We start from the raw sequence: 25,031 nt of genomic DNA, 5'->3' as shown, positions 1-25,031 counted from the left end.
TAGCGAACACATAAATTGATCGAGAAGACGTTATCTTTCAGTCCAATCGACACATTCAGCTACCCACAGGAGCTCTCTCAAGCTGGACACCGGTTCACTCACAGCACCTTTCATGCACAGGCACTAGCCAATCAGATCGCGTTTCTGCTCAAGTCTAAAGAACGCGAAGGTCAAAAATAAAAGATGACGAACCAAACTCCATAGCTGGTCTTGTTTGTACCTATACATTGTTAGTTTGACATTTGCTTAGATTTAAAAAAATAAAAATAAAGAGAAATAGACACTGTACAAGGTCAAAAAACGTTAATTGTAACTGAAAAATAAGTGAGGATTTGCGAGGTGTGTGAGCCTCCTAGCTAATGTAAGCAAGCTACTACCTACAATCTTAACAACTTGCTAGCGGTGTGATTGGTTTGTTGACCTGTCAATCTCACTATAACATCTACGTTGTCAACACAACTCCATGCGCCAGACTCCTCCTCCGTCATCCGTTGGATCGTGTCAGTCAGGAGTAATTGAAAAGAAGATACATCTTCTTAATGTGGGAGGATGTGTTCCATTGACACAGGGTAGCTATGTTTATTTGGCACTAGGCCCAGTATATTATAAACAAAATGTTATGCAATTTATATAGTAGGGGGTCCCTGCTCATCTCGCCATCAGTTTGGGGGTCCCTGGCCTGAAAAACATTGAAGACCCCTGGTCTAACGCATTGAAAGCAATCACCTCAGCAACCATATGGTGACACTGGACAATATGCTACATAACATGTCTTAGCAGCAGTGGTTTGTACTGCACTGTTTGTATCCATTTCACCTGTAGGTTATCATGTGAACCTGTACAAATATTTCCAGTTAGTGTGTTAATAAATAGAACCCAAAGTTATTGCCTGTTATGCTTTATGTTATGTGCAGGGATATTTCATGCAAGCACAGCTACTGCATCTAGCATGATCAGGTTGTATGATTTTTCCTGTAAATGCCAACAGACGCAGCATTCATTTAAGTATTTGGCTGTGCCCTACCCCTTGTCTTGCTCACAGAATAAGGAGTTTGTGTGCCGGGGCAATGACTATGAGCGCCTAGAAGCCTTCCAGCAGAGAATGTTGAGCGAGTTCCCCCACGCCATCGCCATGCAACATGCCAACCCGCCCGACCAGACCATCCTGCAGGCGGAGGCCCAGTGTATCCTCCTCATCACGTTCACACGCCCTCTGCTCCTCACGCGCCACACGTGGTGTGCATGTTCTGCTCTCTCTCTGTTGGAGCACAACACACAGCACTGCCTCCTACACAGTGTGCACAGCGGCTGTGCTGCTAAATGATATCAGCACTCATCACACTTAGCTGCAAGACCACAGACACAGAAGCCCATGGTCACACAACAGTACATACAACTGGTTCATACAGAATTGGAATTTCATTACTTTTTCTGCTTCAGTTGTTAAAATGCAGACACATAATTGTGGTTTAATTCCACAAAGAAAAGAGAATCCTGGCACTAATTGTTTATGCATGCTCTCATTAAAATGAATATATTGTGACATCTAAAGAGCTGCTGTGCCTTCATGTAGGCCTATACTTAAACTACAGCTGTTGTTCTTTTCTGCCTTGCGTTACATTTCATTAGTGTGTGACTATAGCCTTATTGGAGTGGTTGAGTGTGAGGTTCATTAGTGTGTGACTATAGCCTTATTGGAGTGGTTGAGTGTGAGGTTCATTAGTGTGTGACTAAAGCCTTATTGGAGTGGTTGAGTGTGAGGTTCATTAGTGTGTGACTATAGCCTTATTGGAGTGGTTGAGTGTGAGGTTCATTAGTGCGTGACCCTAGCCTTATTGGAGTGGTTGAGTGTGAGGTTCATTAGTGTGTGACCCTAGCCTTATTGGAGTGGTTGAGTGTGAGGTTCATTAGTGTGTGACTAGCCTTATTGGAGTGGTTGAGTGTGAAGTTCATTAGTGTGTGACCCTAGCCTTATTGGAGTGGTTGAGTGTGAGGTTCATTAGTGCGTGACCCTAGCCTTATTGGAGTGGTTGAGTGTGAGGTTCATTAGTGTGTGACTATAGCCTTATTGGAGTAGTTGAGTGTGAAGTTCATTAGTGTGTGACCCTAGCCTTATTGGAGTGGTTGAGTGTGAGGTTCATTAGTGTGTGACTAAAGCCTTATTGGAGTGGTTGAGTGTGAGGTTCATTAGTGCGTGACCCTAGCCTTATTGGAGTGGTTGAGTGTGAGGTTCATTAGTGTGTGACCCTAGCCTTATTGGAGTGGTTGAGTGTGAGGTTCATTAGTGTGTGACCCTAGCCTTATTGGAGTGGTTGAGTGTGAGGTGGTCTGTACTACCTTGACTCCCAGTGCCCTAGACCTACAGATCTATGCAGCGAGTCCAGTCCCTGAAGGTCAGGATGTACTGCAGAGGGACGGGGTGCCCAACAACATCAAGAGCTTCTACAAGGTCAACCATATCTGGAAGTTCCGCTATGATCGGCCTTTCCACAAAGGCACCAAGGACAAAGAGAATGAGTTCAAGGTTTATTCACCATCCTTGTTTGTGTATCTCATTGCATTTGTCCCCACTTCTCACAAAAATAGGCATTTAAGCACTTTTTGTCATTTTCTGAAAAAGCTATCAACATGTCACAGTTATTGGCAATCCAAGATATTGTGAGAAGATGTTTTGAGGACAGCTGCCCATACCTTCTACGTATAGGGGAATTGTGCCATATACCTTTCCCAACCAAGAGCTGAAATGTTACTGACTTGTTGCATGATTATAGTGCAAATGATCCCCTTATTGTGGTGACTTTTCTGTGCCTATGTTCCTCATACCTACTGTTTATCTGCAGAGCCTGTGGGTAGAGCGGACTATGCTGACACTGGCCCAGAGTCTGCCTGGTATATCTCGCTGGTTTGAGGTGGAGAAGAGGGAATTGGTAAAAGACAAATTCAATTCAATTACATTACATTACATTTTATTTATATAGCGCCATAACAATACAATTGCCTCTAGGCGCTTAACAGACGTTTAGTTTTTTCGGAATTGCATGGATATAGGTATTATTTCATTGTTTTTTTAGTAGTTCTTTCCATTGCTCTGTGTTTCTAGGTTGAGATGAGCCCTTTGGAGAACGCCACTGAAGTGATCGAGAACAAGAACCTGCAGCTCAGAACACTAATTGCTCAGTGCCAGACCCGCCAGATGCAGAACAGCAATCCCCTCACCATGTGCCTCAATGGGGTGATAGATGCTGCTGTTAATGGGGGACTGGCACGCTACCAAGAGGTATGGAAAGGAGGAAGGTCTTCAGGGTCACAGGACATGCCACACCAGACATTCAGCATGTTAGTCAACCTGGACAGCTGATGAGGCCAAATACCATCATTTACCAATATGACATATAATACTTTACCGCAATGAACACATTCCTTTCTAGTATAAGTACTGAATTCTTCTTACTCGTGCAAGTGTTCGTGTGTGATTGTTGCTTAGCAACTGCTTATTCACCCATCATTGATTGAGCCGCAGACTGGAGCCTTATGGTTTCCTGCTGTGTGAACCTTTGCAACGGGAAATTAACCCCTGAGTCATATTCATAATTTATACGACGGGTCAACTGTGAAATGAAGGGCAGCAAACTCCACTATGCAGAATTGTGGGTGTTCATGTCAAGGACATGGAGAAAGGACTTATATAATGTGCTCTTTGAGGAAAATATAATGTTGTAATCACAGCATGGTAATGCTGAATAAGTATCGCTCAAGACTCAGCAGATGTCTGTTCTTCTCAAAGTCACACTGAGCAGGCAGCCTGTTATAACCATACATGTTAAAATCAATTAGGTTTGATTGGGATGTGAAACAACAATCATATTTTACCATTATTTCGAAAAACCTGATATAAAATGATAAATTATCAAGTTCTGATTAAAGTTCTTGATGTTTGCATTCTACAGACATCTTGAGTAACAAAGGCATTTTGTGTGTTTTGTTTCTTTGTGTGGTCTAAAAGGCATTCTTTGCAAAAGATTACATTGCAAATCATCCTCAAGATGGGGAGAAGATCACTCGTCTCAGAGAGCTGATGTTTGAGCAGGTAAGTGTTAAGTATTGTGGCAGTGTTTTTAACTTCATGATATGTCTATAGCATCTGTTATGTGAACCACATTGATATAGTACTTTTAGTTTTTAGGATAATTAGTTTAGATTAGAATACTCAAAACATTGAATCATTAGAGTCTTAGAGTTCTTCTTCCACATTCATGATGCCTGCAGTGGTCACATAGTGGTCCCAGCCGTAGTCCAGCTCATCTGTTGCTGTAAAGTAACAGAAACTCTGCTTCCATTCTAGGCTAACATTCTGGAGTTTGGGTTGGCTGTACATGAGAAGTGTGTTTCACAGGACATGCGACCATTGCACAAAAAGCTGGTCGACCAGTTTCATATGATGAGGTCAAGTCTAGGACTACAGGTAGGTGTTTATATGAGTATACAGTGCCCTCCACAAATATTGCTAGTGAATATGAGCTAAACAGGCTATAAAGAAATATGTCTTTGCTGTTAATCCTCTTGGTTTTTCACTCAAAATATTCACACAAATCTTACCTTTTCATTGAAGTAATATTATTGAAAGAAAAAAAAACTGTTGACATTAAATACATATTTTTCCCCAAAACATGTGTGCCGAAATTATTGGCACTCCTAGAAAACATAAAATTTAACTGAAGTATATTTCCAGTCATATTTTACATTTTTAAGTTCACCTGTTTGATAAGGAACTCTTATGAGGTCAACCATGACTTCCAGTTCCACTGGCGTACAAATATGAGGTGACACAGGTCAAATTCCATTAGTCATTCATCACTATGAGAAAGACCCAAATCACACAATGACGATGTGCAACGAAAAGTTGTTGAGCTGCACAAATCAAGAAATGGACACAAGAAAATCTCTAAACAGTTGAAAATACCCATTTCCACTATCATGGAAATAACTAGACGTAACGCAAAGCGTTACAAAATATGACCGCCAAACTGTTCAGTAGGTTTTAACACAGAATGAATCATGGTTGTCAGTGTGTTTGTGTGTTTTTATGTGTTTTGTGTGTGTAAAATGGTTTGTGTTTCATTTTTATGTATTAAAGGAATTATTTGTGATAGATTTTGATGATTTGGTAATGTAATGTTTTGTGTACTACTTTTTTGTGGATTTTTTTGGTATATTTTTCTTTTGCAATGTAGTTTGTTAAAACATGTCACATAAAGAGGTGTGGAAACAAAGTGAAGTTTCCAACCACCAACAGGTGGCGCTATAGGTGATATCAGTCAGGCATATGTACAGGCATATGTACGGGTTCGGGCCAGCGTCCACCCTAAGACATTTTCTCTGGATCAAACAATGTTCGCAAGAGTTATAAGAGACTTTGTGTTTTGTGGCAAGCACTGGCAAGTTGACAAAGTTTGAGGGTCTGCCACGCCCACACCTTCCGACTAATGAGAAAATCCAATATAACTTTTAGTCGCCCATGGCTGGAGAGTAACCTGACCACATTTCAAGGTGTTACCATTAAATTTGTCGGAGGAGTTCGATCAGATGCGAGGTGTGCAAACGCCGTCAAAACGCATCTTCCACTCAAAATGGCAGACTTCCTGTGGACCTGCCACCATGGCGTCAAGAGACTTTTTGGTGCATCCAAGCATGATTAAGACGTGTACCGAATTCCGTCAAGCTACGCTAAAATAACCCCAATGCACAGGGGTTTTTGCAATGTTCTAGGGGGCGCTACAGAGCCATTTTGCTCCATCCATGGACAAAAACTCTGCCGAAGATGGATGGTTACAGGCTTGATGTCCCTGGCAAATTTGGTAATTTTTCGAGCACTTTGACATATATGCGATTGAGTTATAAGAGACTTTGGGCCTGATTTACAGGATTGCGCCCATTTCAGGCGTAAAATTTAGTAGAGTCGCATATTAACGCTTTGTGGGTGTGAACTTGAAAACAGGTGGGATTGCACGGAAACGTGGGTGGTAACGTGGGCGTGAAGCGCAATTTAATGGGAGGAGAGAAGGTAAGTGCGCCTAATGATGTATTGCTTGGTATTTACTAAAACTGCCTGGAGAGCGCACGTCTCTGATTTGCGGGCTAATTCTCCGCCTCATAAAAGCACGTCTTAACCAGGAAGCGCATTTCCATTGAGTCTGAAACCGTTGATATGTCAGCAGTTATAAGAGCAAGGCGAAGAAAGAAGACAGAGACAGCGCACAGAAAGAATTTTTTCAACTCGTATAACACTTTTTCAATTAAGCGAACCACAAATCATTAGACGGTACAGGTTAACCAGCCACGCAGTACTTCAATTACTGGACCAGATCAGAGACGTCATCGAACCCTCCACCCGGCGATCACATTCCATTCCATCAGTTGTTAAACTCCTGGCAACATTTGCAAATATTGGCCTCCGGATAATTTCAAACAGTTATAGCATCTGCAGTTGGTATATCTCAGCCTTCACTCAGCCAAATATTCACCCAGGTACTCGACGCATTGCTACGGCGCACTGGTCAATATACATTTCCCACTACGATAGCTGAAATTAAACTTTCCGAACGTAATTGGAGCCATTGATCGCACCACATGCAAACAGTCCCACCTTCAATCCACGAACAGAGCCATTTTGCTTCATCCATGGACAAAAACTCTACCGAAGATGGACGGTTACATGCTTGATGACCCTGGCAAATTTGGTAATTGTTTCGAGCACTTTGACATATATTCGATTAAAACACCTCATTTTTGCTTTTTAATTTTTAACTACGTGGCGCTATACATGTAATGACTGGTTATGGTATGGGTTGACATGGCCCCTTAACACAAACATACAGAACAATTTGGCCCTCCAAGGCCCTACGGTTTTTGGGATATTCGGAGAAAACTGTATCGTGCCACCTACAGGCCAGTTTGTGTACAAACATATAAATCAATTTATTGCATGCCCCCCCCGAATGGAATTCCACGAAACTTAACCTGCAGTCAGAAGGTGTCATAATGATCCCACACCTCCGATTTCGTGCTGTTCTGACCTTGTCAACTTACAATTAAAATGTTAATGTTAATTAAAACACTCCATTTTTGCTTTTTCATTCGTAACTAGGTGGCGCGATACATGAAATAAGTGGTAGTGGAATGGTTGAGGTGGCCTCTTAAGACCAACATACAAAAAAAATGTGGTCCTCCTAAGCCCTAAGGTTTTCGATTTACTGAAACTGAATCGCCCCACCCTCTTTAAAAGGGGTCCAGTCCGACGGGGGTGCAACGGATCAAAACGAAAATCAATGGTTCCACGCTAATCTAGTGGGGCTACATGCCCACCAAATTGCGTGCACCCTAGTGTTTCAGTGTCCCGGGAATCGTTGACAGAAAATCGGCAAACTGAAAAAAAAAAAAAAACGACTAAACCTATATAAAATGTTTAAAGCGTCAGGAGATGTTAAGAATCAGCCTGGAAGAGGACGTGTCTGTACATTGACCCCACGCACCGTGAGGGGGATGGTTCTACTGGCAAAATAATCTCCAAGGATCACAGCTGGAGAATTGTAGAGGTTAGTTGAGTCTTGGGGTCAGAAAGTCTCCAAAACTACCATCAGACGCCACCTACATCACCACAAGTTGTTTTGGAGGGTTGCCAGAAGAAAGCCTCTGCTGTCAATCAACAACAAAGAAAGCGCCTACAGTTTGCCAAATGTAATTCAGACTTTCAATGGGGCCGAGTTATATGGTCATATGAGACCAAAATAAAGCTTTTTGGCAACAAACATCAAAGGTGGGTTTGGGGTAGACAGAAAGATAGCCATATAGAAAGCACCCCATACCCAATGTGAAGTATGGTGGCGGATCTTTGATGTTGTGGGGCTGTTTTTCTCCCAAAGGCCCTGGACATCTTGTTAGGATACATGGTATCATGGACTCCATCATATACCAGCAGATATTAAATGAAAACCTAACAGCCCCCTCCAGTAAGCCTTAAAATGGGCTGTGGTTGGACCTTCCAACAGGACAATGATCCTAGGCACACCTCAAAATCAACACAAAAATGGTTCACCAACCACAGAATAAAGGTTGTGCCATGGCCATCACAGTCCCCTGACCTAAACCCCATAGAAAATCTGTGGGATGAGCTGTAGCTCATAAATATCTACAAACGTTGACCTCAGATTCTGAAGGATCTGAAGAGATACTGCATGTAGGAATGGTCTCAGATCCTGTGCCATGTGTTCACTAACCTCATCTTGTATTATAGGAGAAGACTCAGAGCTATTATCTTGGAAAATGGAGGCTTCACAAAACTTTACATTAAGGGGTGCCAATAATTGTGGCACACATGTTTTTGGGAAAAATATTTATTTAATGTCAGTGTTTTTTTTTCTTTTAATAATTTGACTTCAATGAAAAGGTAAGATTTTTGTGAATATTTTGAGTGAAAAACCAAGAGGATTAACAGCAAAGACATATTTTTTTTTATAGCCTGTTTAGATCATATTCACTAGGGGTGCCAATATTTGTGGAGGACACTGTATATGAAACGTGAAAGATGAGTTAAGTATTACATCGATTTGATTGTATAACTGCCAGTGCATTGCTCTCATGGTCCTCCTCTGCTGTTGATCAGCCTCAGGAGTTCCCTGCCCTTGTGCGTGCCAGTCCAATGCACTTCGTCAGTGGAAGCCCACGCACCTGCAGGACCCCCGTACCCAGCGCCATCAGCCCAGACAGCTCTCGGATGGTGATTAGGCGCAGGTGAGTCTACCCTGTGTTCCCACCTTTTATACTTATTCTTCCAATGGTCTTCCATTTCCTGCGTGGAAAAGACTCTGCCTCTCCCTTTCACACTGGTTCTTGAGGTTTCTGCCTTTAGATGGTGAGACTGGTGTGATCATTTCTAGGGTAATCTTGTTTCAGATGGTTAAACTCGTGTGATCATTAGTCATATGGTAATCCAGTTTCAGAGAGAAGCCATGGAGACATCATATGCATCAACAGCAAATGCTTGCAGTTAATGGAAGGGTTGGCCTTTGTATGTGGCCCATGTAGAAGTGTTGGATTGTGCTCCATTATTGCCACATCCTGAAACTTGTGTTCTGTGTTAACGCGCGGCCAGTCCCCTGACCTACCCAGCAGTCAACCGGTACTCCTCCTCCTCACTGTCATCGCAGGCCTCGAATGAGGTGAGCAACATCACAGGCCAGTCTGAGAGCTCTGATGAGGTCTTCAACATGCAGGTAAGAGCCTCCTCACGTCTGACGTAGTTCTACCCCTTGCATTAACTACTCCTAGAAATGATCCTTTCCTCCTTTTCCTCCTGTTTTTTAAGTCTATATAAATAATTGTTGGGTTTTAGGAGTACTAGAGCCAGTCAGCTGTTTTGTAATATGGGTCTTACCACCTTCATGGCCTTGCTGAGGAACCTTACTTTTAAGTTTATGTGTCGGCTGGACCGCTCTTCAAATTTATTAATTGATCTGATGACAGACCCTGGCCGCAGCTCTGTCAAGTACACATCTAAGATCTGGGAACACTGGCATAAGTGCCTTTTTTAGCCCTTCTTTCCTTGTGTATTTATATGCATTTATGAATGTATATTTATATGTAATTTATTGATTTTATGTATTGTACATCTCCCATGTGGGCCTTGAGCCTGTAATAAAGTTTATTATTTATTAACTAACTGATCATTTCTGAACACAGTCTTGAATGATGTGTTTTTCCCTTTCCAACTAGCCAAGCCCCTCTACCTCTAGCCTCAGTTCCAACCAGTCCGGCTCCATCCATGTGAACAGTTCCGCTCCCTCCAGCAACAGAGGTAAGCTGAAATGACAACCCTGGAATCACACCCATTTCACAAAATATCCCATAAAACAAGATGTGTCGTACAATTGTCTAGGCAGTCACGTTATGATTGAATACAATAAGTGAGAATGATGTGACTGTTGTTTGAAAAGACTATCCCAAGTCATTGTCTCTCTACCCAGTCGATGCCCTAATGAGAGTTAGTAGTAGTTAGGAGTTGGCGAATGACTGTAAATAGTGCTCATATATCTTCTTGTTTTATATGTTTTCAAAACCTAGCGTCTCCATTGTCCTCTGACAAACATAAGCACTCTCGAGATAATCTGTGCCTCTCGCCAAGGGACAGGCTCTGCGCTGGCATATTTCCCAGCCCACTGGACCCAACTGCAGTAAGACTTTATACAGCACATATTGCAGTATACCTTCACAAAAGTTAGCAGTGCTATTAGATTCCATGTTCTACATGTTTTAATCAGTATTATTTTGCACATTTCCTGTTCACAGAGAACAATGCCACTCCAGATTGTGGATTCTACATCAGCTCGTCCTGAAACAAGCCTCCCAACACTGGAGAAAGGTATGAAGTGTGCAAGTGATATTTCTACACTTTATTTATTTGTAAGAACATACATATTCTATTACAAATGCTGCTGTTTTTAACTCCTTTAATGAGCAATTAGGGAAGATCCTCATATTTGTTATATTTGTTGTATAATAACATTACATACTTTGTAAATACTGACTACACTGATACAGATGTGTTATAGATGTGTCACACATCTGACCTCTCCCAATCCCTCCAGGCTTTTGGAAAGTATAATATGTGCCTGCTCAGCCAGCCAAGAATATCCACCACTATGCCTCTGTCAAATGTGACAAGACATAGCTCTACTCTTTGTGACCCGGACTGTAGTTGCCTGAGGCTGAAAGACTAAGCTTAATGTCATCTCTGATTCTGCCATTTTACACTGTTTTCCTATCAAAGCTATGTACAGTACTGTATACTTTCATTCAGGTCTTCTAAAGGTCCACAAGCCCACAGCCCACAAAATGATCTTTTAAAAATTGTATTTAACATTTAATTTAGCCACACACAGTAGTTGTCTGTAGGTTGCAAGTGTTGTTTACCCATTCATTATTCTATCCAGTTATGTAAGAATGTAACCATGTTTTGCCGTTAAGATGCAGCCTTCTGTGCCGTAACCGGCTAGATAAACATGTTTCCCATTCTTCCAGGAGCAGGATCTCTTGGCATGGTGATGAGGTCATATTCACCTATGCCCACAAACAAGTCTCCCCAAAAGGTATGTGAACGCTAGAATGATTACCACTTTGAACGATGCAGATCAATTTGATTAGAACAGGACCTGCATCAAAGCAGTAGAACTCAAATATTGTTTATATGATAACGCGTCATATAATCTTCCTGAACTTGTACTTCCATATGATACTCTGAACTTTGACCTTTGATCGTTTCTCTATGTGCAGGCATCCATGCCTCCCTTGACACCATCCCCCATTGATGGCCTGCCCCCTGGTGGTTTGGTGCTGAACTCCCCAGCTCGCTCTGGCAGCTGCAGCAGTGGCATCTCTTCCCTGAGCCGCTGCAGTGTTTCAGAGACCTGTAGCATGGATCCTGGTCCCTCGGACTCTCCAGTGCCTCTGACTGTCACCACACTGGATGAGCCCATCGTCCGGCGGGGAAGCAAAACGCCTCCTCCCTACAGCGTGTATGAGCGCAACAACCCCCGTCGTGCCACACCCCTGCCTCACAGCCTCTCTGTCCCCCCAAGTATGGACACCTCTGGTCTGCCCCCTAAACCATATCTGAACCGCAGCCACAGATTACACTCGGAACCCCGCCAACGGACTGTCCCCCGTAAAGTCTCACAGCTATAACGGCACAGTATCATCGGAGATTCAGATTGTAAATGATTAACATGGTCCTAAGGTGCAAAGGCGACAAAAGCACACACTATATACCTGTTTGGTGTGCCATATTTGTACCCTTTCACAGTTGGGGTTTCTTAATATTTCTGAATATTTTTAGGAGCCATTAAGAGATTTAACGTGCTGTATAAGATTATCTGTTTTAAAAAGGGCAAATAGTTTACAGCAAAATGTACACATCTGGCAGGTCCACATTGCATTTAGAGTACTTCAGCTTTAGTCAATCATATGTATTTTTGATAGATGTTTAAAAATTATGATATTGATGTACAGTATGGTTAACAATAGTACTTATTTGGCCTTACACAAAGGTCACACTGTGCAGCTAGTCCTGCAGATCATTCAAAATGCTTTTCTGAATTGCTGAAAGGTTCTAAAACTTAGACAGTATATCTGATGAGTCTTCAATATTTTTAGACTTGTGTTAGCCAATTTCTTGACTGTCTCAGCCTTGCACATATTAAACAATTTATAAAACTGTACTTTTTTTGTAATCGCGTAGTGTAATTTAAACAAGGCACATGCTAAATGTTAGGTAGTTGTAATGATTTTCACAAGTTAAAGGCTTTGGGTTTTTGAAGGGAAACTGAAATACTTTCACGTTGCACTATAAGAGGCTTTCACTGCCCGACCAAAACACCATCCTCTAAAACATTAAGTTCTTAGTGAGTACTTCGTAAAGCACATTTTGTTACAAAAAAAATGCATTTCTCTTTTCAGTGGGAACTTTCATATGATGCCTATTCTACACATGCATACATACATACATGCCCTGAACTCTTAAGCTATGGCTGAAACCGTGTAATGTGTACTAGTCTTCAATGTGCCATGTAATGGTTCTGTATGGATTGCTGACGTTGTGCCAAAGAAACGTACGGACGTTTTAAGTGCTGCAAGTATTTAGAGCTGCTTCATTAGAATGTGTTCAGTTGTGCTCTATGATGTACTTCATGTGCAGTTTGCAGAAGCATAGATTCTGGCAGCATGTGGCATGTATGTAAAGCATTAAGCAATATAAAGTATAAGAATACAATTGCTATGGTTCTGTGAGGGTGTCTTTGATATGACACAAATGGCAGCATTACATTGTTTGAAGAGCATCCTTCCCACGTGACTCTGTTGAGGGAAATGGCTTTTTAAAAAGTAATGGAGTCTTTTTTTTGCTTTCAATTTCAACTTGGAAAAAGTAACCTGAATGTGGTATTTTATCTCAATTTTGAGTGAGTTGGTTACTTACTAGTTATTCACGAAAGAAGAATTAAGTGTTTTTAAAAAAAGTAAATGATACTTCAAATGAAATGGAATGTTCGTATCTTGCAAAGCAGTCAAGACATTTGAGCCGACTGCTTTTATAACCAGACAATTACAACTGACCACTAAAAAGACTCCATGCAATGTTAAACATACCCAATGTTAGATCTGACCACTGGGGTGCAGTATACACAGAAAGCCCTACACAAACATGATACAAGGGGTGAGGAGGATCTTGTGGATTTGTTAGCTGGCTTCAGTGGTCCTACAATTTACTGCAATAAAATGTTACAGTAACAATGATTGTACATTTGTATTTGGTCTGTTCTGTTCAAACTGGGCAATCTGCACTGACATCAGGACCCTGTGCTTTCTGAAATACAGAACAACAGACAGAATGTTGAATTTAAGTCAAATTTGAATTTAAAATGAAAAGCAGAGAAACTCTTCCACACTCCCTTCCTTGCGCCTTGTACTTGAGAGTTGAGTATGTGAGTATGATTTTTTTCATTATATTCCCAGTAAAAAGAAACTGAAATGAAATGAGTTCTATGTTGCCATGGGGGTTGTAGCATTCTCAGCCCAGGACCAGATTAGGCGGTTTGGTCCTATAGCAATTGGGCCAACAGAGGTTGGATGTAAAAGTACACCACTTGACTTTATTAAATAATGTGGTAGATTTTTCTTTTAATTTTAATATCATTAAAGCAACATTATGTAACAATTTGACCTTAAAAAACTGCTTCAAAATCATTTTGGTGGCACACTTGCAATACAGAGAATAGCCACTGCCACAGCACACCCGATGCGCCTGGCGTTGCACTGTGTTACTGTGTAATGCTTTATGGCACCACCTCATACAACAACTAGACCCTTCTGCTAGCTATGAGAAGAAGATAGCACAGTATTCTCTGTATGGACGTCATGGCAGAGGCAACAAAAAGAATGAGCAATAAACTGAACAAGAGGCAGTCTTGGACTGGATTTTATTTGTTGGTGTGAGATAAAAGATACAGAAGTAAGTCAGATGCCAAGCTGGCCTTCTTTCTGTTGGTCTAGAAAGTAATAATGTATAAGCTGTCTTGCTATGTCTTGTGTGGCCCTTGCTTGATGTCTGGCTGCAGGGCCGTCGTGGTAATGACAATTCTTGGGGCCCACAGCCCCAAGGGGGGGGGCTTATTATGTAAGATGAATCATTTCACCAACCAGGGACATGTCACCTGTGTGTAGGTTTGCCTGTTGCATATTGCGGTACTTAGATATGTTTAGTTTTTCTGGCATTGAGCATTTAGTTTTTTGTTGTGATCTGTTTGCCGGGGCCGTACATGCATCCACTCGGCAAACAGGAAACACATTTGATGTTGCGGTACTAAATTACAAGTAGTAATTTAATTTGTTTTTTGTTGTGATCTGTTTGCCGGGGCCGTACATGCATCCACTCGGCAAACAGGAAACACATTTGATGTTGCGGTACTAAATTACAAGTAGTAATTTAATTCGTTTTTTTGTTGTGATCTGTTTGCCGGGCCGTACATGCATCCACTCGGCAAACAGGAAACACATTTGATGTTGCGGTACTAAATGCAAGTAATATTTTAATTTGTGTTCGGATATGTCTGGGTGGCTGGTACAGCAGGTGATTGGTTTGGTGTCGCGGTTACTTTTGGCTATAGGATGCAGCCAGCTGGTTATTAATAGAGAAACAATCATAAAAACAGAAACATAAATCGGGAAGCCCAAAAAGAGAGAAGAGGAAGAAAAGGGAGGACATCAGGAGCCCAGAATAGCATCGATTTCCCCCCCCCCCCCAAAGATAGTGAAAGTTTTAAACTAGCTGCACAGGTGACTAATGTTAGGAGCTAGCGATTAGCCAGCTTTCAACATTACTTTGTTAACCGAATAATAACGTTTAACGTTACGTGTGGTCAGCAGTGTAAAATAATCGCTTGACAAGGCTGACATTACAAAATGAAACCACTAAATATCATCCACAGAAAAGATCAGTAAAGCGGCGTTCACACTACACTTCTTTTTTTAGAAAAAAGCGCAGCCTTCAGCGCCTTTTGAGCTCTTCAGAATTCATGGATATTATGTGACGTCACCATCTTTTAAGCACCGCCATATTTGTGTCTGATGCAAACACATTACGGTCATAACATACGGTCACAACTCACAGAAAGTTCAAAACGCTAGGGGATATGTTGCGCTGTTGAATGTGACAACCTAAATATAAAATTGCTAAAGATTTATGGAATGACTGACCTGTTAAGTGAAATGCAGCACGTTGATACAGTCGTAGTAATGGCTGTGTATTATCAAAGCTATCATACATATATATAGCTACTATCTTGAGCAAGCTACAGTGCTAGCAGTAATATCTAGCGAGTTGTTTACGGCCACAACCCACAGACAGTTCAAAATGCCCGGGATATGTTGGGCTGTTGAATGCGACAACAGTCACCAAAGAAAACCTAGATATACAATTGATACAATTGTGAATAGTTGCTGTGTCTTAGCACTCTACTGAGCAAGCTAGAGTGCTAATAACTAGCGTGCCTTTCACCCAGGGCTTGGCTACAACTCGTTAGCCAGTATTGGCACTCTTGCCTGCTCAGAAGAGTTTCTGTACGCTTGAAATCTCCGGTTTATGGGGATGGATTATGTACAAGATAAATGTCAATGTCGGGAAAAGAAAGTTGGGGCAGATGCTTTGCAAAAACACAGTTAATCGATAACGGCTAGTAGCATGCTAACATAAGATAGGTAGCTCAGACACCTCGCAAATCCTCTTAGATGTATTTTTCAGTTACAATATTGTGGTTTTTAAATTGTACAGTGTCTATTTCTTGGTACCTTTCTAACAATCTAAGCGAAAAAGGTTCAAATACGATGATCTACGGCGTTTGGTCGGCAATTTTTAAACTAAGTTAGAAGGTTACTAGGGAAGGTACGCGACTACCTACTCTCCTCGTCCTGATTGGTCAGCTGTTAAAAAGGCGCTTGACGTCACCCGGCGCTTTTCTTAAAAGTTGAGAAAATTGAACTCAAAAAGGCGTCGGAGGTTGCGCTTTTTTAGAAGTTTTTAAAAGGCGGCGGCGTTCCATAAAACATAACCACAAATGTGTACAAAAGCAATATGAAATTAAACCTTTATATGCTGCTACCCCAGAATCAGCTGCAGCCTCCTCTGACCCCCACCCCCAGCACTCCAAAGATGCTGATGGTGGTGAGTGAGTGAGGTAGACACTTGTTCATAAACATCCTTGCCCATGTTATTTATGAAAGAATATGACGTAGGTTGTTACCTTGTCAGTGTCATTCCTGTCGTGATTGTAGTTTTTCCAGATGCCCAAAGTCATCAACCACAGTCTCATTTTAGGCTAGCATACAAATGAGTTTATCTCACGCCAAATAAGCCTTGGACGTTTGTAATACAAAAGTAAACTGTCCAATGTATATTATGGACTACATGCCTTAATCATGTCGTTAACAACATAGATTAGATTACACATTACACACATTCAAGTGCTTATAAAACCATGTGTATCGGCTGAAAACGTGAGCAGTATTTCAGCAAAATGTAACACTTTTGTTATTCTTTTGGTTGCATAAGCGTTTATCTCCGATGTCACAATATATAAAACTATGCAGTCATATTTGGGTAATATTGTAATATTATTCTACCTTGTCAGTCAACATGTTTCTTTGGCTTCTGGCGTTGTCTTTTCCATATCCATCAGCTTCAAATTCACATGTACCATTGTCCATTGGGGGGTCTCAAAGCACAAACTGTTTGTATGCCAGTAGTCACTTTGTTCCCCCCCAAGATTGCCATTGCCAAAAATACCTCATGATGAGATCATGTTGCTCAAGCAGGGCTCGTTATTAACTTTTTGGCTTACCATCCAACATGGCTGGTAGATGAAAAAACTTACCAGCCAAATATATTTTTTTACCAGCCAAAATTAAACTTGGCATTTCAGACGTATTCTGACATTGTCTGACATAAACAACCTTTACCCATGATTTTAATATCATTGAAATCATGAATCATGAATCATTTCAAGTTAATCACTCTCAGAATGGATTCAACAAAATCAACCAGTTTTACTTTTTTAAATAATTTTTGTATTCAGGGTTGTTCCACTACTCCTCTTGCTCAATGTGAGATGGGTTGTCGTTGTCCATGAGGTTCGGTCTTCGCATTCGCACACTCTCCGCAACCCACAAGTTGATTGCAGGTGTGGGGTCGAATTCCTCCACATCTGGGGACAACAGCTGGACAGTCAGGAGGTCTGAGAGAGCAGCAGGAGTGAGGCTGGCCCTCCAGTCAGTCTTCACCTGATGACATAAAAGTACATGGGGAAATATAGCAGTGAGAAACTTAGTTCATGACAACGATATACATAAAATCACTGATTGAATCCTCACCTGCTTCATGGTGCTGAACCCTCGTTCACATTCAGCGGTGGAAGCAGGAATGGACAGGAGCAGGTCAAAAAGACTCAGCACATCTGGGCAGGCGTGTCTGTGCCACCTATTCACTTCCATCCATGTCAAGGATTCAAATGTTCCCTCTTGATATAGCTTTGCCTTTATAAGGGTCCATTGGTCTGGGATATTTTGTACCACAACATTGGCCGGAATTAAAACGTCCTTGAAATGATCACAGAGGGCCTCAATGTCTTTGGTCACCAAAGTCTAGAAGAAAAACAAATTGTAATATGCATTTCATCATGCCAGTTCCTGTCTAGCCACTTACAGCATTTTCAATCCTAGTCACTTCATCTGATGTACACTTAAATCAGTGGTTCTTAACCTTATTGGAGGTACGGAACCCTGCAAGCTTCATCAGTGCATTCGCCGAACCCTTCGTAATTTGAAAAATGAAATATGATTTCTTCAAAACGTAGGTATGTATAAAAACGCCCCGACATTGCTAGTGTGAACCGGGCTATACTGTGTGTGTCTTGACCCCGGCCGAACCCCTGATGGTGACTCAACGAACCCATGGGGTTTGATCGAACCCAGGTTAAGAACCACTGACTTTAATGCTTAAACTTTCTCTAACAACATCAACTACAAACCTGCAGAATTAGCTGGATCTGCCCAGTTTTTGAAATTGACAAGCTTTGTGTCAGACAAGCTTTGTGACAGAACTCCTGCACCAAAGTCCTGAAATCTCATGCTCTGACTCAGCTTTCTCAGCAGGCTATCCTGTGAGACCTTAACAGCCCTGTTATCACTCCTTGAAAGTTCTACTCCCTCAAAGCTGGGACCACTGGTGGCCTTCATCATTGGTCCTTCTCTGATGAAAAAGTAGATATCTTTTAATCATTTTGGTATTTAAAAAAACAGTACTCTCCTATCTCTTATGAATACACAGGTAGTGAGACACATAAGTTCCATACTTTGTCAGGTACTTTGTGAGCACAGTCTGTGTACCCACAAGTGAGCCATGTGCCTCTGCAATGGTGACACCATTGTGAACACCAACCATCACCGCTGCTCCATCAGTGGCACAGGCAACAAGCTTCTTGCGCCACTCCTCATCCACACTGTCCATCAAGCAGGAGATGACAGAGGTGATGTGTTCGGCGTCAGCCTTCTCCCCGGCGTCGATCCCAGCAAATCTGACAGTGACTCTCCCTTCATTGCATGTCTGGATAAACAGCAATTCCTCCTGTCTGTAGACCCGTCCATTAGAAGGCCCACAAATTTTGCAACTTTGATCAGCTCTTCTGTATGCCCCCTCTCGATAGTGGCAATAGATCTAATGAACTCCCGGCACTGTTTATCGTAGGTCTTCCCGACAGGTACACCTTTCTTCTCATCCAAACTATAGAGAAACATTATTTAACTTTTGCATGACCACAATTTATCAAAGCACAATCAAGAGGTGGATATTAAAAAATATACTTCAAATGAATGAATTTAACCTCATAAGAAGCGTTGCATTAGGCCTACAAAAAAAATCTAAATCAAGCCTTAAAATGACACCTATATGATAGATAAATATTGTTCAACTAACAATATAGCATACATATTCAAAAGTAGATTACAGCCATCAACCTATTCTGAACAAATTGTCACAGCATTTTTTATAATCAAAATAGCTGAATTTCCGCAAACTGGGTTGAATGTATGCGTAGAACCTATCTAGTCTTGCTGATCTGACATGATCATTATAAAACTAATACACTTTATTTAGATAAAACCTTTCACGCAAAAGAATGAAGCTCAAAGTTCTTAAAATATAACAACGTCCCCTCCTCGTTCCAAAAAAATCAAGTACAAATCTCCGGTATGATGTTAGGTGACCGAACTAACTAAAAGCCTTATACATTTTTAAAACAGAGAAAAAAAGTACTGCAAACAATGGCTATGTGCAGCGATTAAACTCATCTACACTGTTCAATACAAAATAAGAACTACAATGTATATGAAATTATGAATATTTTAGACAATCAAACAAAAACTATGCCAGATAGAGCGGCGTTAACCTCGCGAGCGTCCCCGTTACCTAGCAACCTAAAACCACTGTTAGCTCGCCTCACCAGCCAGGAACTTCACCGCAGTGAATAGTTAACGTTAGCTAGTTTTAACCAGAGATAACTAAGCATAGGAAAATTACAGCCTAACAAGAGCAATGGCAGATAGCTAATGAACGTAGAGTTGACTGTGTGGTCTGTGTCTTATCGTCGGACGAAAGCCTTTTAAACGGCATAGCATTAATGTCTACTAAACCTCTTTTGTGGTCATTGGACATTGATTCAAAAACGTAAAAAACAACCATTCAAATGCACACGGACATCTAAAATATCTGGAAACAGCGCTAGGCACCGTGCAGCGTCACACTTTATGTCAATTGAATTGTGTTACATTTTGATAAATAAAGTATCAACTTACCGGCACATCCAAACGAAGCCCGTGAAGGGCTTGGCGTGCTTGGCATGGGCATTTCAGAAGAGCACCTGCATTTTTTTGTTGGTCGAGTCGGTGAGCTTCGTAAGTTGCCTGACGGTCTCGGTGGTCTGCACTGTCGAGCTTCTGGCATCGTTGATCGCCATACAATCTTTGTGGCAGTTTGATGTTTCATGGCTTTTAATGGCCTCAAATTTCATGACTTGTGTCCTGACAACAAATTAATTATTCCGCCTCTAATCCCTGACGATGTTTCGGCATACTTCACAATACATAGTACTATCAAAGTATTTTAGCCACTGCCGTGGCTGACCATTATCAGCAACGAGCCACCTACTGCTACATTTTCTTGATGTAGCTGCTGTTGTTACTTCCTCGCTCCTCTGCACCTTTGCGGGAGGTAAAACACCGGGAATGAATCGCCACATATTTTCGAGAAGTAACTTTATCTTTAACTGTATGAACTTGCGTGTGAATAACTAAGTGTCTTTCAACTTTTGATTAGCGCTCAAAATATTACAACTTTATACACTTTGTATTTGCGGCCAAAATATTAGAACTATGTATTCACGCGCAAAGCAAAATTAACTTTATAAAATGTGTATTTGCGGGCAAAATATTAGAACTTTGTATTCACGAGCAAAGCAAAATTAACTTTATAAATGTTGTATTGGCGGGCAAAATATTAGAACTTTGTATTCACGCGCATATTGTTATAGTTGTATACAAATTCATGTAGCCCCACCGCTTCCCCCTCTCCCTCTCCCACTGTTCGTGTTGGCGTTGAAAGCTATTTTTAACCATGACGGTTGCGGTAGTCGGAAACTGTACTCCGCAATTTCTCCGCCCCAAAATCTACACGCCATTGGCGCTTTGCGGATGCCAATTTCGAGCCCTGTGCTCAAGTCAAGGAAGGATCCTTGACGGCTGTGTTTCAAGGATGCTAAATCATCGAAACCCACCGAATGACTAGCCCCATACATGTGTCAATGTGATCCGATGACATCGCGTCTGTTCCGATAGAAACTCGCGATACGGTTACAATTGCCTCATGTAGCACTGGCCTAGATGTGATCTGATCGTTTTTCCGCCGATGTCTGAGCCTTTCGAGAGAGGTGGTTTACACCGATCGTTCAGCTCAGAAAAGGGCGTGTCAAATCAGGCCGATGTGCCATGGGGGAGGCGGTGACAGGAGGCTAGAAAGTTAGAGGCTAGAAAGTTCTTGCCTGTTCTTGAAAGGAGACTGATCCAATAGGCTAGTAGGCCTACAATCTTTTATCATTGTAATAAAACACAATTTGGTACACCATTTTAATATGGTAATATAGCCTACTGTTTTTTGCAAAATGAAAGAAAGCATATTGAGGAAACGCCAACTCGAGCCTATTAATTCCGAAATGTAACCACATTGTAGGCTATATACTGTAACAACCCCAACACTTGCCTGCTTCCCTTGCAAATCAAAGTTTTCCGACTATTTCTCTTACCTTCTTTCTTAGCTGTTGATGTTACTGAGCTAGAAGTTTAACTTGTTCTGAACATCTCGCGCTGCCAATGCCCAATGTCACTTCTGAGTCAAATCACTCAATCATCTCTTTGAAATTCCTTATTCCACAAGTGGTAGGCTACAATGACTGGCTGTTTTAAAATATAACTAATAGCCTAACGAAACAAAATAACCCAGGCAGTTTCATCTACGAGACGTTAAGGCTTCTTCCAATACTGACAGCTGACTCATAGCTTGCAGGTTTGCGGCGCTGCAAGGAGACGCGACATTTGAGGGATCGTCACTTAATTTAAACCTTTTTTGCTTCCGTTAGTGTGTGTGTGTGTGTGTGTGTGTGTGTGTGTGTGTGTGAGATAGAGACAGAGAGGACTCAGTGAAACATCGGAAAACACTGTGTCTCGTAAGCCTTAAGCTATCAATCACCCCCACAATGAAATATGCCATTACAGTCGCGACAAACTTCTTGGCATTGTGGTGCGCCCAAAACGCAAGCTATAAACGTAGCCATCCTAATGTAACCAAATATACCTCTGCTGATATGCCTAACCTTCGTTCTATTTAAAATTTGTCTTAGCACTATACAGGAATAAAATAGCATCTACAGTGTCAGGATTCAGGCGAGAGCGCCTGGCTTCTATAACGCGCCCTGCTGCATTGAAGGAGCGCTCACTCGCAGCACTTGTTGCTGGAACGCATATAATTCGTTTTGCAAGGTGCTGTAGTCGTGGGAACGACTGGCCTTGTTTCTCCCAAAAGGAAAGTAGATATTCCTCTGCTGGTCCCGCGTCTATATTGAAGTTTGTAGAGAGATTGCGGGGGAGTAAAATGCTCCGCTGCCGAAGTAGAGTGTTTTTGACTTCGGGGTTAATTCCCTTTCCTTTACGTCTGCTGCTGGCTAGAAAATACAGACAGCCGCAACGGTGAACAAACGGAATGAAATAGCTACACATTACACACGCTATGTTTTAATAAAACCCACGTTACTCACATACTGGTTAACTATGCGTCACCGTTGTCCCTCCCTGTATGTGCTCCAGCCGCACCATTTTACTTGCAATGTGAATCATTTAATTCAAATATGCTTATTGGCATTTGTTGCACCTTAATCATTTTCTACAAACATGATATGCTATGTATGGTGTAGTAGACTGAGACTCTATTCACTACTGCACAAAAACGAGACACGTTTGCAAAACTAGACGTTTGCAATGAAGTAGGTAAAACAACTTTCGCCAATATCTCCGTAAGGGAGATGGGTTATGTGCTCAAATTTCCTGGGATCAAAGAAGACGTATTCATGTGCAAACTAAAAATCACGTCTCAGGATTGCTGCGCATGCAAGTTATTCCGGGTGTATCAACTGTACCCATGTCTCAACTGTAGGCTACTAATACCACTGTCATATAATTATGAGTTCAGTAAAAGACGGAGCAAACACAGTTTTCTACCGTTGTTGATGTTGTCCAAGTACACCCAATATATCACTGAAATGGCCCTGTGGTTCAAAGAAAGCTCACTGCAGTTGAACATCAGCAAAACCAAAGAACTGTGTTGCCATAGGAGGAGGGCATCTAACACCCCACATCCACTTTCCTCACCTTTGACCCTGGAAGGACAAGTAGTTGAACAGGTGGTGAACTTCAAATACCTTGGCACAGAGATCGACCAACGTCTCCAATGAAAGTGGGGTGGAATATGTTCAGGACACTCTAAACATTAAATAAAATGTGTGATGAAGATGTGAATTGCGTCCCTGAATGCTCCAGAATACTTTAAACATAGGCCTACACACAGGCGAAAATGCATGATTTTCAATTGCAGGACCATATGACACATATCACACTATGCTGATGAAACTAGAGATTGTGTCTCAATGAAAGTGGGGTGGAATATGTTCAGGACACTCCAAACATTAAATAAAATGTGTGATGTAGATGTGAATTGCATCCCTGAATGCTCCAGAATACTTTAAACATAGGTGATCAGACAGGTGAAAATGCATGATTTTCAATTGCAGGACCATATGACACATATCACACTATGCTGATGAAACTAGAGCTTGTGTCTCAATGAAAGTGGGGTGGAATATGTTCAGGACACTCCAAACATTAAATAAAATGTATGAAGTAGTTGTGAATTACGTCCCTGAATGCTTCACCATGCTTTAAACATAGGGGATCAGACAGGCAAAATTGCATTATTTTCAATTGCAGGACCATATGACACATATAACACTATGCTAATGAAACTAAAGATTGTGTCTCAATAAAAGGGGGGTGGAATATGCTCAGGACACTCCAAACATTAAATAAAATGTGAGAAGTAGTTGAGATTTACGTCCCTGAATGCTCCACAAAACTTTTACATAGGCCTACACACAGGCGAAAATGCATTATTTTCAATGGTAGGGCCATACGACACGTTTCATACTTTGCTGATGAAACTAAAGATTGTGTCTCAATAAAAGGGGGGGTGGAATATGTTCAGGACATTCCAAAAATTAAATAAAATGTGTGAAGTAGTTGTTATTTACGTCCCTGAGTGCTCCACAATACTTTTAACATAGGCCTACCCACAGGTGAAAATGCATTATCTTCAATGGCAGGGTCATATGACACGTATCACACATTGCTGATGAAACTAAAGATTGTGAGGAGAGAGGTGTGTAAAGAAGGGAGTGTGTGATAGGGAGAGAAGTAAGGAGGAGAGAGGTGTGTAAAGAAAGGAGAGTGTGATGGGAGAGTGGAGAGAGGTATTGAGTTGATTACAGACTGCACCATCCAGCCCCTCCGACTGAGTGACGAGCTGGTGCAGACGGGTGTGAACGTCCACCTGGTATCCTGGATCACTGACTACCTGATGGAGAGGCCACAGTTTCTGAGAATGTGCTGTGCAGCACCGGCTCTCCACAGGGGACTGTGCTCTCACCGCTCCTGTTCACCCTGTACACATCGGACTTCACCTACAACACAGAGTCATGCCACATCCAGAGGTTCTCTGATGACTCTGTATCAGGGATGGACAGGAGGGCCACCTGCAGCTAAACACCACTAAGACCAAGGAGATGGCTGTGGACTTTAGGAGGTCTCAGCCTCCTCTGCTACCAGTCTCCATCGAGGGGGTCAGTGTGGAGGTGGCTAACACCTACAAATACTTAGGAGTGTATCTGGACAATAAACTGGACTGGTCAGCCAACGCTGATGCAATCTACAAGAAGGGTCAGAGCCGGCTCTACTTCCTGTGGAGGTTGAGGTCCTTCAATGTCTGCAACAAACTCCTGCGCATGTTTTACCAGCCTGTTGTTGCCAACGTCCTTTTTTAGGCTGTGGTGTGCTAGGGTGGCAACATAAAGAAGAGGGATGCAGGGCGACTGGACAGGCTGGTGAAGAATGCGGTAGCTGTTGTGGGCATTGAACTGGACTGCCTCACAACAGTGGCGGAGAGAAGGACCCTGAGCTGCTGACCCTGCTGACCATCTTGGACAATGTCCACCAACCACTACACAGTACTCTCAACAGACAGAGGAGCATATTCAGTGGCAGCCTCCTGTCGATATCATGCA

General features: G+C 41.9%; 1 protein-coding gene across 1 annotated transcript in view; it reads left to right on the top strand.

The window, feature by feature from the left end:
* Positions 1 to 11,736, top strand: part of dock4a (dedicator of cytokinesis 4a) — a gene marked incomplete at both ends in the record, with an annotated part of 47,685 nt that extends 35,949 nt beyond the window's left edge. The window contains 13 exons of the mRNA XM_080841801.1: positions 1,043 to 1,184; positions 2,358 to 2,524; positions 2,841 to 2,927; positions 3,101 to 3,277; positions 4,004 to 4,087; positions 4,343 to 4,462; positions 8,660 to 8,787; positions 9,149 to 9,269; positions 9,769 to 9,850; positions 10,117 to 10,226; positions 10,342 to 10,414; positions 11,074 to 11,141; positions 11,326 to 11,736. Of these exons, the coding sequence (XP_080697927.1) occupies positions 1,043 to 1,184; positions 2,358 to 2,524; positions 2,841 to 2,927; positions 3,101 to 3,277; positions 4,004 to 4,087; positions 4,343 to 4,462; positions 8,660 to 8,787; positions 9,149 to 9,269; positions 9,769 to 9,850; positions 10,117 to 10,226; positions 10,342 to 10,414; positions 11,074 to 11,141; positions 11,326 to 11,736 (1,770 nt within the window). The remainder of the gene's footprint in view (positions 1 to 1,042; positions 1,185 to 2,357; positions 2,525 to 2,840; positions 2,928 to 3,100; positions 3,278 to 4,003; positions 4,088 to 4,342; positions 4,463 to 8,659; positions 8,788 to 9,148; positions 9,270 to 9,768; positions 9,851 to 10,116; positions 10,227 to 10,341; positions 10,415 to 11,073; positions 11,142 to 11,325) is intronic.
* Between the last annotated feature and the right edge of the window lie 13,295 nt (positions 11,737 to 25,031).

The sequence above is a fragment of the Sprattus sprattus genome, assembly GCF_963457725.1.
Source record: "Sprattus sprattus genome assembly, chromosome: 7".
Taxonomy (NCBI): Eukaryota; Metazoa; Chordata; class Actinopteri; order Clupeiformes; family Clupeidae; genus Sprattus; species Sprattus sprattus.
Note: the sequence above shows the minus strand (reverse complement) of the source record. Positions and strands in the feature narration are given on the sequence as shown.